Source organism: Sphaeramia orbicularis, chromosome 10, assembly GCF_902148855.1.
Source record: "Sphaeramia orbicularis chromosome 10, fSphaOr1.1, whole genome shotgun sequence".
NCBI lineage: Eukaryota > Metazoa > Chordata > Actinopteri > Kurtiformes > Apogonidae > Sphaeramia > Sphaeramia orbicularis.
This window is the reverse complement of record NC_043966.1, coordinates 35,284,223-35,300,270: the sequence shown is the minus strand read 5'-3', so window position 1 is coordinate 35,300,270 and position 16,048 is coordinate 35,284,223. Positions and strand designations below refer to the sequence as shown.

The 16,048-nt window shown below is 35.6% G+C and overlaps 1 protein-coding gene across 2 annotated transcripts; it reads right to left on the bottom strand.

The window, feature by feature from the left end:
• Window positions 1-2,746: 2,746 nt before the first annotated feature.
• On the bottom strand, window positions 2,747-15,880 carry itk (IL2 inducible T cell kinase). 2 transcript variants are annotated; one of them, XM_030145195.1, is made up of 17 exons: window positions 15,743-15,880; window positions 15,499-15,603; window positions 15,314-15,395; window positions 15,080-15,205; window positions 14,132-14,169; window positions 12,441-12,592; window positions 12,291-12,356; window positions 12,130-12,184; window positions 9,273-9,352; window positions 8,940-9,082; window positions 8,749-8,823; window positions 8,431-8,599; window positions 6,847-7,063; window positions 6,679-6,743; window positions 5,266-5,384; window positions 4,957-5,114; window positions 2,747-3,361 (listed from the first exon to the last, which is right to left on the bottom strand). In XM_030145195.1, exons 1-17 carry the CDS (start codon window positions 15,878-15,880, stop codon window positions 3,296-3,298), a joined length of 1,854 nt encoding a protein of 617 aa, XP_030001055.1. In that variant the 3' UTR covers window positions 2,747-3,295. The 2 variants fall into 2 exon arrangements, with proteins under 2 accessions (XP_030001055.1, XP_030001056.1); XM_030145196.1 differs by lacking the exon at window positions 15,743-15,880 and having other exon boundaries at window positions 2,756-3,361; window positions 15,314-15,355.
• Between the last annotated feature and the right edge of the window lie 168 nt (window positions 15,881-16,048).

Below are 16,048 nucleotides of genomic sequence, written 5' to 3'. Positions count from 1 at the left end.
GGCAACATAACATGACTCTGATAAGCTATTGACTTGTAAGAAGACAACAACAATGATAAAAAGCATCTATAATCATTTACAATATTGACAGTTTCTTGTCATAGGTCATGGATGTCAAACTCATTTTAGGTCAGGGGCCACATACAGTCCAATATGTTCTCAAGTAAAATAATAGAAAATGTAAGTGTTGTCATTATTTATAAGTTATTATGCTCTTTGTTTTAGTGCAAAAAAGTAAACTTACATTGTGAAAACATTTACATTTACAAGCTATTCCTCCACAAAAAATATATATAATCTGGATATCCATGAACAACATGGAACTGCTTAAGATAAATAAGTGCAATTTGAACAATATTATGCCTCAGCTTATTATTTACACATGTACATTACAACTCAGAGATCGGAGTGGATCTACAAAGGCACAAAACATTTAGTAACAGGCATCTGGAACTGAAAAATACAGTATTTATAACTTTATGATCAAAATAACTTGTCAAGACTCAGTGATTCCCTTGACTGTCAGTCCTCTGTGTAATTTTTGCATTTTGAAAATTCATCCTGTGGACTGGATTGAACCCTTTGGAGGGCCAGTTTTGGCCCATAGACCATACGTTTGACACCAATGTTGTAGACTATTTTCTTTTCCATGTCTTTGAGTTGACACATTGACTCATCCAGATTTATTCACTAACTGAGTTATTCATTTAGGTATGCAGATAAGCAGTGGTGGTGTTTTTCACAAAGTCAAAAATTGTAAATTTCCTGCAGTGTCAATTTTTTTATAATTTTTTTTTCCAGGCAGCGATATTGACAGATTAATCAACTAAGAGAAACAACTGTTATTAACTATATGCGCTGCTGAGCCAAAAGTCACACAGTATTTCACTGGAGCGCCTTTAGTTTTGATTACATAATATATTTGCTATGGTATCATTTATGCTGCACAGTGCACTGTTACAATAAAAGTCACAAGATTTATTTCCATCTGGAGCTGATTAATTTTCTGACAAGATCTCGTACTATCTCGATGATGTATGATGATGACGATGATGATGATGGAGAGTCAAACCGCTGTGTAACATCTTCTCAGGGACATCCCAAAGATTCTCAGTGGGGTTTCAGGTCTGGACTCTGGTGTCCAGTCCAACCACTTTTTCACAGTCTGAACCTGATGAATCCTGGTATTTCACCTTGAAATATACCATCAGGGAAGATGAAAACCATTTGTGGAAAAAAGCAGTTATTTAGTATATTTAGGTAGTCATTTGACTTCGCTTTTTGACACATTTTTTGCCTCTTTTCTCACCCTGATACATCCATCACTCTGGAACAGGGTCAATCCAGCCTCATCAGACCACATGACCTTTTTCCATTGAAACATAGTCTAATCTTTATGCTCTTTATCAAACTGGTGTTTGTTAAAGAAATGGGAAACAATTCATTGCATCAGTTAGAGTTTAAAAAAAAAAACCTGTTGCAGCTGAAACATTTATCACAGTTACAGTGATAATCCAACGGAAGGATCTTATCTTTTTGCTTGGTTAGTTCCAGGTAGCAAATATGTTTATTGACCAGGCAGCACATGCAGATCTGAAGATGATCTCTCCATCAGCTTCTTCTCTAATCTCTCTAATCTCTTTCATTCGTTGGCAGCTGCATGAGTGTGAACCCTACATATAACATTACCAATGGGACCCCAACAGTGGATTGTCAGTGAAAGTTTTTTTTTTTTTCTCATCAGAAAATGTATCCTGTTGAATTTATCTTGACTGACTTAAAGTCATGCTGACTGTCAAAAAAAGAAAAAGAACATTTTTAGAGAAAGCTTTCCATTTTATGGGTAGTGTTTTAGTCTAGACAAAGACCAGAATGTGTCAAAACTGAGATCAGACCTGATACACAGCGTGAGCGTTATGGCTGCCAAGTTCTTCCAGTAGTTACACAAGAATACCATCATATATAGTATGATACAACCATATCAGTTCATTTTCTTATCACAACAATGAAACAAAAATCATTTTAAAAATCCTTCAACTTCTGCAGATACAGAATTGACATATGTTTTTCATTTAAGTATCTAATAAAGAGTGTAGGAAGTGTTAAGTGAACAATTAAGCCACAAACAACACAAGCACACTGGATTAAATATGATATAGGTTTATTTAATTTGCAATTTCAAACTCTAAATTAGCATGAACTCATAAAGACCCAGAGCTACTTTTGTGACAGTTCCCAAATGAATTTTTCTCTCTATTTAACCCTTAAGAGATTTATCACCGTTTATTGCAATATTATCTTCTTTATTTTGTGTTTTTAATGTGAAAATTAGGTATTTTCCTATGTTGAATTCATTGACTATGTAGATGCTCATAAAAGCTCAGGTTAAAGTTGAGGGTTATTATATAAAAAACAGAAAACTGAAGCAAAAGCTACTTTTTCTATAAAAATATATCATTAACTGAACATAAAAACATGCATCTCCACCCACTTTCATTGATCCAACTCCATGGGTTTTACTTGTGAATCAGTGTTGTAGAAGATGACGGTGTTTCCACGTTTGCTACAGAGCCTCCGAACATCCAAATGGGTCATATCTGATGACCATGAAAAGATAACAAACTGTATTTTACACCAATTATTTACATGTATTGGTAGGATTAATGGATAGACAGGTATTAAACAGTTTACATCAGTAGATGATTTTGGTCGACAGTTGTGGTTTGGGTCTTTATGGGTTAATATTGTTATTTATATTATAACATCGGATCACATACAGATGTCAACCATGGACAGGGAGTCTCTTATAATCCTTGCAGCTGTCATGATCAGTCTTGAAATACAATCCTGAGTCCTCTTTGACCACATTTGAAGCAAGACCAAGTAAACATGCAGCTGAATCTAGGCTGAGATCTTCAAAATGTACCACTTATAGAGCTGTTTCTTTTTTTGATACTTGAATATTTAAAGTTGAATCAAAATCTAACAAGTTGTACAGAAAACATTAGGACAACCCAATGAGAAGAAACAGAAAGCATTTAAGTCAAGGAATTCATTTAATAAACAGTGGATCACACAGCATAAGCATGTAACTTATAGAGACATCTCAATGCAACAAACATATTTACTGCAACTGCATGAATGTACTGTGACTTGTCTTCTATACAGAGCTAAAGGAGGAGGCGATAAAGTGCAAAACCCAGGGATTGAAAACATACGGAGTGAACTCACAGTAAATCATTAAATAAAATAAATAAATATTCTTGTAGTTGATGTTGTCTTATTTTAATTCGGTTCATAGGTCTGCTTGGGAGGCTAGTTCATGAAGTAGAAGAGCAAAGGACGGACGATCCTCTGGTTTCTGAGAATGAGAACAGACCAGTCCATTATTACAGAACACATTAGATTAGGTTTCATGATGCATTTATGTTCAGTTCCTGCACTCTGTGAAATAAGGACACAAAAAGCCCAGCGGCCATACATTTCACACAAGCACAACACAATGCAAGCATGTTAAAGTATCTAGATACAGAAAAAGTTAGTGCCTACTCAAAGTGGAGACATTAACCGTTTGTTTCTTTTTTTAACTTTTATACTTCTAATTTATAGAGTACAGTGTATAGTGTATCTTATGTTATATTTCTTTTTTACTTATGTTTGCTGTGATATTATATTGTTAAGTCCACCAGGAGGTATTGTGATCACTTTGCTTTGTGTGTTTGCGTGTTTGTCTGTTTGTTTGTTTGTTTGTTTGTTTGTTTGTTTGTTTGCAAGATAACTCAAAAAGTTATGGACGTATTTTCATGAAATTTTCAGGAAATGTTGATACTGGCACAAGGAACAAATGATTAAATTTTGGTGGTGATTGGAGGGGGCGGGGGGCAGATCTGTCTTGGCAGTTGGTGGTTATTAATGCACCTGTTTAAATTATCCTGATTTCTTACTTAGTTCTGTTTTTATTTACTTCTAATTTATTTTATATAGTGTGTTTGATCCTGTGTTTCTATTTTTTATTCTATCTATCTATCTATCTATCTATCTATCTATCTATCTATCTATCTATCTATCTATCTATCTATCTATCTATCTATCTATCTATCTATCTATCTATCTATCTATCTATCTATCTATCTATCTATCTATCTATCTATCTATCTATCTATCTATCTATCTATCTATCTATCTATCTATCTATCTATGTGGACACACTTAGTCCTAAAGGTCTCATCAAGGACTTCAATCTGAGATCCTTCTTATAGACTTCTCATATAGATGACATCACTCCAGTGTACAGTATGTGGTGTACATAATTTTGCTCTATCATTGTAGTTTTGGTGTCGATTTTGGATGCACTTCTACGCTGCTTTAAACATGTGCATTTTGTAAATATGTAAATATTGCACTGAAGCTGTGGTTCTATCACCACATTCGGATGAACAGGGAAAATACACACAATGACTTTATTTTATTTATTGCTCCCTTCACAGTCTTATATGTATGAATTTGTGTGAATGTAAAGAAAATTGCTCATTGTATTTGTATGAATTTAAAGAAACGTGACCACTGTATTTGTATGAATTTGTATGAATTTATGAATTTAAAGAAATTTTATCATTGTATTTGTATGAAATGAAAGAAACTTGATCATTGTATTTGTATGAATTTGTATGAACTTAAAGAAACTTGATCGCTCACATGTATTTAAAAGTTACTGTAAACATCAGATAATATGCATTGCCTGTCACATGATACTGTGATTAATGTTCTATATGAGCGGCCTGTCTCATGTCTGATGAAGGGCTGATGACCAAAACATCACTGTGGTGAATCAACATCTTCTTGGGAGCTCACAGGTTGTGTGGATCTTATCTCATTTTTTATTCACCATTTTTTTGCTCACCTTTTAGCAACTGGATGTGTGTGTCATCACCTCTTTTCATAAATTCCTGCACTCACCTCCTTCCAGCACCACTCCATGAGCTGGTAGGCTGACGTTGGGGCCAAACGTGGTTTCAGGAGCCTCAGGCCTGCGTTCAAGGACTCCACTACCTCAGCATTAGTTTGGTTGTCATAAGGAAGGCGGCCCTCATTGTACACCTCCCACATGAGCACACCTGAGCAATGGTCAGCACACACACAGGAGTTGGATGTGTAGTTTGATAAACTCAATGAACACTTTTCTTTTATGAGTGATGTAAGCTGTAAGTTGGATGGAACTAGAAACTCAGAAAATTAGACTGGGTACAAAGATGGATAAAAACTCACCAAATGACCAGACGTCAGACTTGCTGCTGAACTTGCAGAATCTGATGACCTCAGGGGACGACCACTTAACAGGAAACTTGGAACACTGGGAGCTTGTATACTGATCATCAAGGACAAATCTACGATATTGACGTGAGCGCAGAACATACATCAGCATAAAAGGCAGGTGACTTGCAATCATAGCAAAGGATTAGAGCAGCATTTAAGTTAAAGGTTATGCATGATATGGAGTTTAATATTCAGGAAACAGTTATTGATACTAGTTTGAAAGCTTGGTTTACAAACTACAATGCGTCCCACCAAAAGAAGCTGAATTACACCAGACCTACACTGTAAAGAATATCCTGTTGTTTTTACGGGAAAAAAATGGCAGCTGTGGTTACCAAAACAATACTGTAGAAAACACATCAAACCGTAATCATATTTACAGAGGAACATGTAGATTCAACATTTTAAATGGTAAATGGACTGCACTTATAGAGCCCATTTTATACACCTTCATGGTGCCCAAAGCACTTTACAAAGCCACCAGGCTGTACTCTGAGCAAGTTAGGGTTCAGTGCCTTACAAAGGCACTTCGATGTGTGAAAAGTTGGAGCCAGGATCAATGGATGATCTACTCTACCAACTGAGCCATAGCAGCCCATAAATTAACATGTTCAAAATGTTAAATCGTTCAGTGTTTACTTTTTTATTACTTTTTTATTTTAAAAAAGAAAAAAAAAAAGCAAAGTGGCTGTTATTTCAACATTGTGGTCTTGCAATTTGAACGGCACCACATTGTTTTTCAAGTTACAGTTTTATTTTCTCAAACCAATAGAAATACATAATTTCTACATACAAATCTAGTTTTGTTAACATACTCTTCCTATAAAAACTACAGCTTTATTATGTTGCAATTTTACAACTTTTTGGTGTTAATTCTATTATTCCATCATCAGCCATTTTTTACAGTGTACACTATGTAGAAAAAAATATCTTAACTTGTGCGAGATCTTTGCAAAAATTTGTTAAGTATGACTTTAAGTAAAAAGAGTAAAAGAAAATATTTAAGGTGCACCTCTTAAAATGGATCTGTCTTTATCATCCGTTTCGTAACATACATCTTTTATTGTCTTAAAATAGGTCCATGTTAATTCTCCCTCAGGCTCCATGATGACATTTCTGGGTGAGCTCACTGCTCTTTTGCTCTTGCACTACACAAAAGTCAGTTACACAATTACAGTTAGCCATGATAAAGTAAAGAAACAAACAAACAAAAAAAACCCCCTCTCCTTCCATTTTGGTTCAAAATTTGCAGTTTGACGTGAACTACTGAAAATCATAGTTATCCTACTTATTCTCCTTGACATATTTCCCTACATTCCAACAATTAGAGGCAATAATACTCAGAATTGTTGGTGAATGTTATACCTGGTCATGCCAAAATCAGACACCTTCACCTCATTATTTTTGGAGACGAGACAATTCCTGGCAGCCTGCAGGAGAAACAGTCCAGATTATGGATGAGCTGAGAATAAGCAATAAGGCTTTCAAAAACAAAACAAAACAAACAAAAAACCCTCATGTATATTGGATTACCAGGTCTCTGTGGATGAAGTTGGAGCTCTCCAGGTACGCCATCCCTTCACTAACGTCCAGACACATCCCCAGCATCGTGTCCTGTGAGAGCTGCCCTTTCCTTGCCCGTAGGTAGTCCGACAGAGCGCCATTTTCCATGAACTCAAACACCAGACACATGGGAGCATGCTGGGTACACACACCATACAGCTGCACCAGCTTACAGTGGGACAGTCTCCTGGTAGAACATCAGCACACACACATATATGTCCTTTATTTAACCAAGTAAAAAAAAAGCCTCATTGAGATTGTAAATCTCTTTTTTAAGAGTGACCTGGCCAAGAAAAGAAGCATAACACATAGTTTCTGACAAGACATAATCAACACATAATACAAAAACGATCAATAGTTACAAAACAATCATTTATGCAAGTTTAAAAACAGTTACAGTGACCAAGCTCATTTATTCCACACTCCTTTAAAACAGCTTTTAATACAGCTTTAGTAACAAATTTACACATATTTACTATTATTTATGCACCTACATCATACTGGAAAAGGACATCTGACTTTGCACATGACAGGTTATTATTGCACCTGTTTAAATTATCCAGATTTCTTACTTAGTTCTGTTTTTATCTACTTCAAATTTCTATCTATCTATCTATCTATCTATCTATCTATCTATCTATCTATCTATCTATCTATCTATCTATCTATCTATCTATCTATCTATCTATCTATCTATCTATCTATCTATCTATCTATCTATCTATCTATCTATCTATCTATCTATCTATCTATCTATCTATCTATCTATCTATCTGGACACACTTAGTCCTAAAGGTCTCATCGAGGACTTCGATCTGAGATCCTTCTTATAGACTTCTCATATAGATGACATCACTCCAGTGTACAGTATGTGGTGTACATAATTTTGCTCCATCATTGTAGTTTTGGTGTTGATTTGAATGTATTTCTACGCTGCTTTAAACATGTGCATTTTGTAAATATGTACATATTGCGCTAAAGCTGTGGTTCTATCACCACATTCAGATGAACAGGAAAAATACACACAATCGCTTTTTATTTATTGCTCCCTTCACAGTCTCATATGTATGAATTTGTATGAATGTAAAGAAAATTGTTCATTGTATTTGTATGAATTTAAAGAAACTTGATCATTGTATTTGTATGAATTTGTATGAATTTATGAATTGAAAGAAACTTGATCATTGTACTTGCATGAATTTAAAAAAATTCCATCATTGTTTTTGTATGAATTGAGAGAAACTTGATCACTCACATGTATTTAAAAGTTACTGTAAACATCAGATAATATGCATTGCCTCTCACATGATACTGTGATTAATGTTCTATATAAGCGGCCTGTCTCATGTCTGATGAAGGGCTGATGACCGAACTATCTATCTATCTATCTATCTATCTATCTATCTATCTATCTATCTATCTATCTATCTATCTATCTATCTATCTATCTATCTATCTATCTATCTATCTATCTATCTATCTATCTATCTATCTATCTATCTATCTATCTATCTATCTATCTATCTATCTATCTATCTATCTAATCATACTTACATCATCACTCTTGCCTCTTCTTTAAATTCCTCATCAGACATGCACTCTTCTTTTACCATCTTCACTGCCACTTTCTTCTCCCTCCACCTCCCTGCTCGTACCAGTCCAAACTGTCCGCTGCCTAATTCCTGTTCCAAGATCAGCTCTTCTGGGTCCAGCTCCCACTGACCTATTGAACAGCAAAAAGGGCTGTAAACATCAACAAGAAACGACCACAGCAGTAAAAGTTTATGACAAGAAATGCTGGTAATTGTTAATCTGTGCTGAACCACTAGGGGTCAGCACAAATTAGCTTTTACCACCATGACATTAAGAAACCTTGAGAGTGATCCACAATTTCCATGGAGCAGCGTCTGTCTAGAGAGACCGGGTGTCTCAGTCGTGTGATGAGGCCTGTCAAATCAAAGATATAGTCACATCAGAACGTCTGATATATAGCCCATCAGACCAGCCCGACATTAGAATTTTTGTGGTTCATTACTATGATGAATTACACTTCCTTCATTTACCAGCAGCATTGTGTTGATGATAATGGATGAGCTCAGGAATGGTGCTGAACACGTACTTCTCAGCCAAGTAAAAAGCAGACTCTTCTGTTTTTTTCTGCCTGATCTGGTAATGTTTCACTCTGGGGTTTTTCTCCCCATTAGATCTGCAGGAAAGGAAGAGAGAAAAAAAAATTACATACACTAGTATAACCTCTAAGTGTATGGTTTTGGTACCACTATGACATGTGCATAATACTTATAAAAAAGGAGAAAGTCCTCCAGTACAAATATGCCAAGTACTGACATGTTTTTTAATTACAATAACATATAAAAGACTAAAGAAAATAATAATACCCCGGTGCTTTAGTGAAGACTGACACTGTGTAGACTCCTGCCTGTCTTGAATCACGTACCATGAATGCACCTTCTTTTCCCTACAAAGGGTTTAAAAATGTAAAATCATCAAAATCATACATTTGTTATTCATGTTAGACAGTATTCACTTGCTTACAATTTTTCTCCATTGGTTTAAGTCATTTCTTGAAACAAAAATAACATTCTCAAAAAACATGGACAAACCTTTAAACCATTTGGCAATAGTTTACAACAACATTTAATTTATCATTCATTTCATCAAATTGCAGACGTCTTAGTATATGTCTCATCAATGTCTCTGCACATCTTTGCAAATGATTAAGTACAGTTAGCCTACATTTAGCACAGTTCCAAAGTGAATGGATCTTGTTGATCTAAACTGGTTGTTCATTCTCAGCCTAATGGTTCTCTCCAAAACATATCAGCATCATTTCATTGTATAAGTCATTACATGCACTACACCAGGGCTGGTTCTAGCTGGTCATGTTAGGGTGGGCTGGTTGAAATAACAGGTGTGCAACTTGGTTGGTATGTACTGATGATAGTGAAGCTGAATTGTGTCCTGAAGGCTGACAATTTGAACTGCAGTCCTGACGGCACTGAAAAGAAGTGGTTTAGTGGTTTATTTATGAATAAGAATCACTTCATTGATCCCCAATGAGAAATTCAATTGTCGGGCAGCTCAACTGTCTTAATTTACTCTTTAATATAAAATAAAAATGATTTTAAAAGTCCTTCGTGCGTATTCCTTTTCATTGGATGAGCTTGAAAACTAAAAAAAAATGAATACTAAATACTAATACAAAAAATATTCTCACTGTGGCCAGAATTTATACAAAAATAAGGCAGTCTACTTTTGTTCAAACTCAGACTAAAAGTGGCACAACAGAACAACTGCACAAATAACTGAAACTGGGCCAAAAGTAAAAATAAAAGAACTAAATTATATTTTTTCATATTTCACAGACAAAAAAGTCTTATTTAAATTCAATCTGAAAAGTGACAAATGACAAAGAAAACAACAAATCTTTCCTTTTCCATCTAAAACCCTGAACTTTAGACTCAAATGTCACTAGAACTACATACATACAAACCAACAGGACTAAATGATTAGAATAATTAATATTATTTAGTGACAGAGATTGTTTGCCCCTCACTCGGTTTTTGTACCTTCCTTGGGCGACGACTAAGAGACTGTGTATGTGTTTTAGTGGTGTTGTGTTGCCCAATGTGTGTGTTTTATTGGCGTTGCTTTAGTCAGTGTATAGGCACTGGGCAGACTGTTCTGCAGGAGCCCAGAGACAGAGCAGGTCAAAAAGTCACAGATACAGGGAAACTCCGGTAGAAAGATTTGCGGTATTAAAAAGGAACCTCGACAAGTGCAGCAGTGACCTCAATTGGTGCAGTAGTGACCAAGGAGGGCCGCATATTTCCCCACAAAACGGAAACGGACGACAGACAGTGAGCTCCTGTATGAGCAAATGAAGCGCTCAGGAAATGGAAAACAATAATAACAACAAGTCACTGAATGAATAGGGCGGGCTGTAGGCTGCCCATCCAATCCCAAATAAGACACAATAGTGTGTAGTCTGTTATATATTTCTATTGGATAAACATTTTCCCTTAACTTTTGATTGGGTGGGCAAGACGGACATTTGGGTGGGCTTAACCCACCCCTGCCCATGCCTAACGCCAGCCTCGCACTAAAGTCTGTTCACTTGACAAAATCAGTCCAGAAGATAATACTAATAATTACCATATGAATCTTTTGGAACATTTGACAAATTGATTAATTGACAGACAAGTGAAACTAGAACTGTTTTTTGTTTTGTTTATGTGTTTATATTCCAGTATATTATGTTGCACACATTTTCTTTTTACTCTGATGTATCTAAGTTACATTATGTGTGTGTGTGTGTGTGTGTGTGTGTGTGTGTGTGTGTGTGTGTATGTGTGTGTGAATTGAAATGGTTACATTTTCCTTGGTAGTATGAGTGCAATGTGTGATGTCAAACCTACTCTTGCCGTAACATCCTATTTCTATTTTTGTTTTTATTTTCAGTTTTATGCACAGTTGTATTCTGTTAGCTAGACAGAATAAACTAGTCCAGTAACCACTGTCAATGAAGGACTGGGCTCAGACTGAGAGGTGGACATTAGGAATATGTCAGTGCTCCTCTGCAATAGTGACAAAACATCTTAGTGTTTTGACTTGCAGTGCTTCCACAATGCCAAAGGGACCATGCCTTTTGGGGGCACTGACTATTTATATGAGAAAGGAATTTAGTTTTGACATGAGTCACCTATTTTGGGAGAGATATGAGCTTTTGCCAGAGAGCTATGGTGTTGTACTGAACTATAAGACTGTTTTGCCAAATGATTTTAGAGTTCAGTGAATGTGATTTCTGTTCTGAGTAATGAGCCAAACCGATGGAGAAAAACTGTAATCTGCATCACGCAAACACTTTGAAGCTGGGGAGTGAGCAAAACCTATCTCTGGATAGCTGTTCTTCCTCCTGCATTGCAAAACTTAGCAAAACCTTTTACGGCAGGAAATTCAGCATAGGTGGAAACATTGTGGTTATGAGACAGTTCTCGTGCCTCACGTATGCAGGAGTATTTGCATAAATGTTGCAAATGCAACATTGCTGTAGGTGGCACAGTCACAGTAAAAGTGCATTGCATCACTGGAAATGTATCCTGTTCATTATCTATTCCAAGTAAACTGAAGTCATTAGAAACTAATGTGTTTCTGTCAAAACTGTGCTTGAGGCGTAAAATTAATTTAAAGTGAATAATCCCTAGATCATTGACATAATTTTTTTTTTTTTTTTACCTTGCTCATTAACAAATCCTCTGCTTCTCCTCTGGTTATGTTTTTATTGTACCATCTGTGAAATGACAAATTAACCTCAAGTTAACACATTTTCACTCACAGGAAAACACGTGTTAACAAACAGACACATAGAAGAAAGAAAGAAATGAAATCAAACTCACTCAAATCTTTGGAAGTTGGTGCCAGACTTTTCAGCTATATATGTACTTGGCACAAAGCCTGTGTTCCTATGGAAGAAAATGTAAATGAGTGAATTAGTGATCATTCTGATACATGACAGTGCTATAATTAAGAGCAGATACACAGCGTACCCTCTGTCATCCTGCACGGCCCACCAGTCACAATGGGAGTTACTGACCAGGATGTACTCGTGGTCTTTTTGGAGGGGTAGGTCGTCGTCTCCCTGTGGTGCGTAGTCCTGCAGAGCAACCACCATCCCCTGTCCTGGATCACAATGTCTAGTCTGTCACAAAGAAAACAACTTATGGGATGTCCATTCCAAAAGCTGCACCATAAGTTACCAGAGCCATAGGGTTATATAGCAGTTAAAAACAACATGTGTGTTGGACTGTTTTTTTTTTTTTTTTTAAATCAAATACTAAATTGTCTGGTAAGTTCCTTCAAATAAGTGAGTAGTATCACTATTAATTCTACGTATCCCATACTGCCTGAATGTATCCTTATATGTTGTATATTTCTTTCATCTGTAGTATAGAGTTAACTTTTTGTATATTTTAGTATGTCTTCATAATTTTTTGTATATTGTCAATACTTTTCAGTATATTTTCAGTCTAATTTTTTGTGATATTTTTATACAGTCTCTTTGCACTTTAAGTGCTTTTGCTGCTAAATAAGAAACAGAGCTGCTAAACCGCTTTTCATTGTTCTTGTAACAGTGATAATAAAGATCAATTCTATTCTATTCTATTCTATTCTATTCTATTCTATTCTATTCTATTCTAGTCTAGTCTAGTCTAGTCTAGTCTATTCTATACACTACAAGCAATATTAGATATTTCATAATGTTATCTTGGTATAAAGCTGCAATGATTAATTTATTAGTTGTTGGATATTAAATTACTCAACAACTATGTTGATATTTAACCCAAATTACTCATCATTGTCAGATTCCATCTTCTGAACAGGCAATATTTTCTTGTTCTTATCCTTTTTAATGACAGTAAATATAATATACTAGTGCGTCGACCCCTGGGGAACCACGAGTCATATTAATACAGATGTCTAGGGACTGAAGTTAGTAAATGCATTGTTCCTATTTTTAACTTCATTTCCCATGATGCAACGTGGTATTGCGCTTCCGGTCAACCGAGCAACGTGATTGTAAGGCTATTGTATTCCAAAATGACTAATATCTCCCAAAGTATTGATCCTATGAACTTGCCTAGATATTTAATGGGGAGATGGGACTATTTCTCAACTGTAGGTACTAAATAGGCCAGTTAAAAACATCTCACTTTCTCAAAACTGTGCAGATACACACACACACCCACACACCCACAGATGCTCTGAGACCTTCTGGTATTGTCCTATAATTTTTGGGTTGTGACCAAACACAGCAGTTGAGGATGTCATCTTTTGGGAAATGCTTTTTCACCATTTTAAGACATTTTATTGGACAAACAATCAATCGACTAAAATAATGGATAAATTAATTGACATTGGATGTATTTGTTGGTTGCAGCCTTATATTGGTTAGCATCACATGTTGGTTTGCAACAAGCAGCAACTGCCATTAGTAGACAGAATGATGAAAGAAAGAAAGAAAGAAAGAAAGAAAGAAAGAAAGAAAGAAAGAAAGAAAGAAAGAAAGAAAGAAAGAAAGAAAGAAAGAAAGAAAGAAAGAAATTTAAGGTATTCGTCATGACAGTAAAACTTAAACAACCACCACAAAATCACATTGAACAAACAGGCCTGAAAGCCTGTAATATAATTACTGACAGAATAACACGAGAACAGTGTATTTTTTACACCAGAATGTTACCTCTCCATCTGGGAGATCAGGAAGTGGCTTTTTAGTGGCTGCGGAACGACCAGAAACATGAAATATTAGAAGGTTTCTGCCATAGATGCACACATACAGAATAGATCAGAAAACACATTTTACAAAGTGCACAAATTTAACATGAGGTTAGAGTTTACTTTCTTTCTTTTTTTTTTTTTTTTACTCATTTAGAGGGGATAGTGCCAGGCTAAAAAAATAGACAAACTTGTAATTAACTCATAAAGACCCAAAGACCGACCAATGACCGAAACCATCTACTGATCAAAAAAGAATACCTGATGATCCACTAATCCTATCAAAACATGCAAATTATTGGTGTAAAATAGAGTTTGTCATCTTTTTATGTTCATCAGATAAGTCCAGTTTGGACGTTCAGAGGCTCCGTAGTGAACATGAAAACACTGTTATCTTCTACAACATTGATTCACCAGTAAAACCCACGGACTTGGATCAGTGACAGTGCATGAAAACACTTGCTTTTACATTCAGTTAATGATATCTTTGCTATAAATTCACTTTTTCTTCAGTTTTCTCTGTTTCTGATATAATAACCCTCAACGTTAATCTGAGCTTTTCATGAAAATCTAAATGATCAGTAATTTAAATATTGGAAACACTTATTTTTATGTTTAGTTAAAGATATATTTGCTGAAAAAGTTTTTTCCTCATTTTTTTTCCTGTTTTGATGTAATAACCATTGAATTTACTCTGAGTTTTTATGAACATCTACATGATCACCAAATTAAATATAGGAAAATACATGATTTACGCTGAAAAAACTCAAAATAAGAGGATAATATTACAATAAATGGTGATAAATCATTTAAGAAAGGTGAAATATAGAGAAAAAATAATTTGGAAACTGCCACAAAAGTAGCACTGGGTCTTAATGGGTTAAAATAAGAAAAAATAAGAGGCGATACACACCATCAGAATGTGGGTCATATACATGACAACCTGCTGCCAGTTTCTCTGTTTGGTGGCAGCATCTCCATTTACCATCCATCCAGAAGTTTGGGTGGTATTTTGGAACTAAATCGTTATGCATAGTCTCTATTTCAGACAAAATAAAAAAAAACACAATCCAGTTTATGAGTTTATATTAAGTCCAGTGAAGGTTGTTTTCCGCTGCTATCTTTGTGTGATATTAAAAGGCCTTACCCTCCTTCAGAGCCCTGACCCATCTCTGACGGCAGTCATTGTCTGGGGCAAAAATGTACAGGTAAAGATTGTCATGAAAAACCTGTAAAGAAATGTTCACAGCAGTTGTTTCTAATGTCATGTACATTTGTAAGACATTTATTTTTTCACTATATCTGTATTACTTAACAAATTATGAACCTTACCTGAAAAGGGTATTTATTGGCACATGGAATAGTGACATCGGTACGCACAATCTCCACACACCTAATCCTGGAGAGCTCAATGCAACCTTTCAACATGGGCTTTTTCTGAAACAATACATTGTTTTATATTTTCTTTTCATCCACCGCTGTCCAAATTTAAAGTTGTTTCACATGAGGCTTCAGGCCCAAAGTGAAATGTCTGATTCCAAATGTATACCATGTTCTTCGTACAAACAGTACTTACCCCCGGCCGGCGTTCAGAATACTTCAAATCCTGGGTGTCCAAAACAAAAAACCTCTCCTTATAGTTACATGGTGATGTTCTTTTCTTTTGTTGAGATTTCTTGATCATTGTTCCTTTTAAAATCACCCTGGGGAACATGGTGACAGCTCGTAATAATACAATGAGCAACACTTTCTTACAGAGTGGGGCTGGTTGTACCTCACAGTGACGAAAAAAAATGTTGTGGATGATAGGTTGATAAACGCCACATAGCTTCCGGCATCAAGATGTTGCACTAGTAAACCACATCCTTACGGCACGACATCG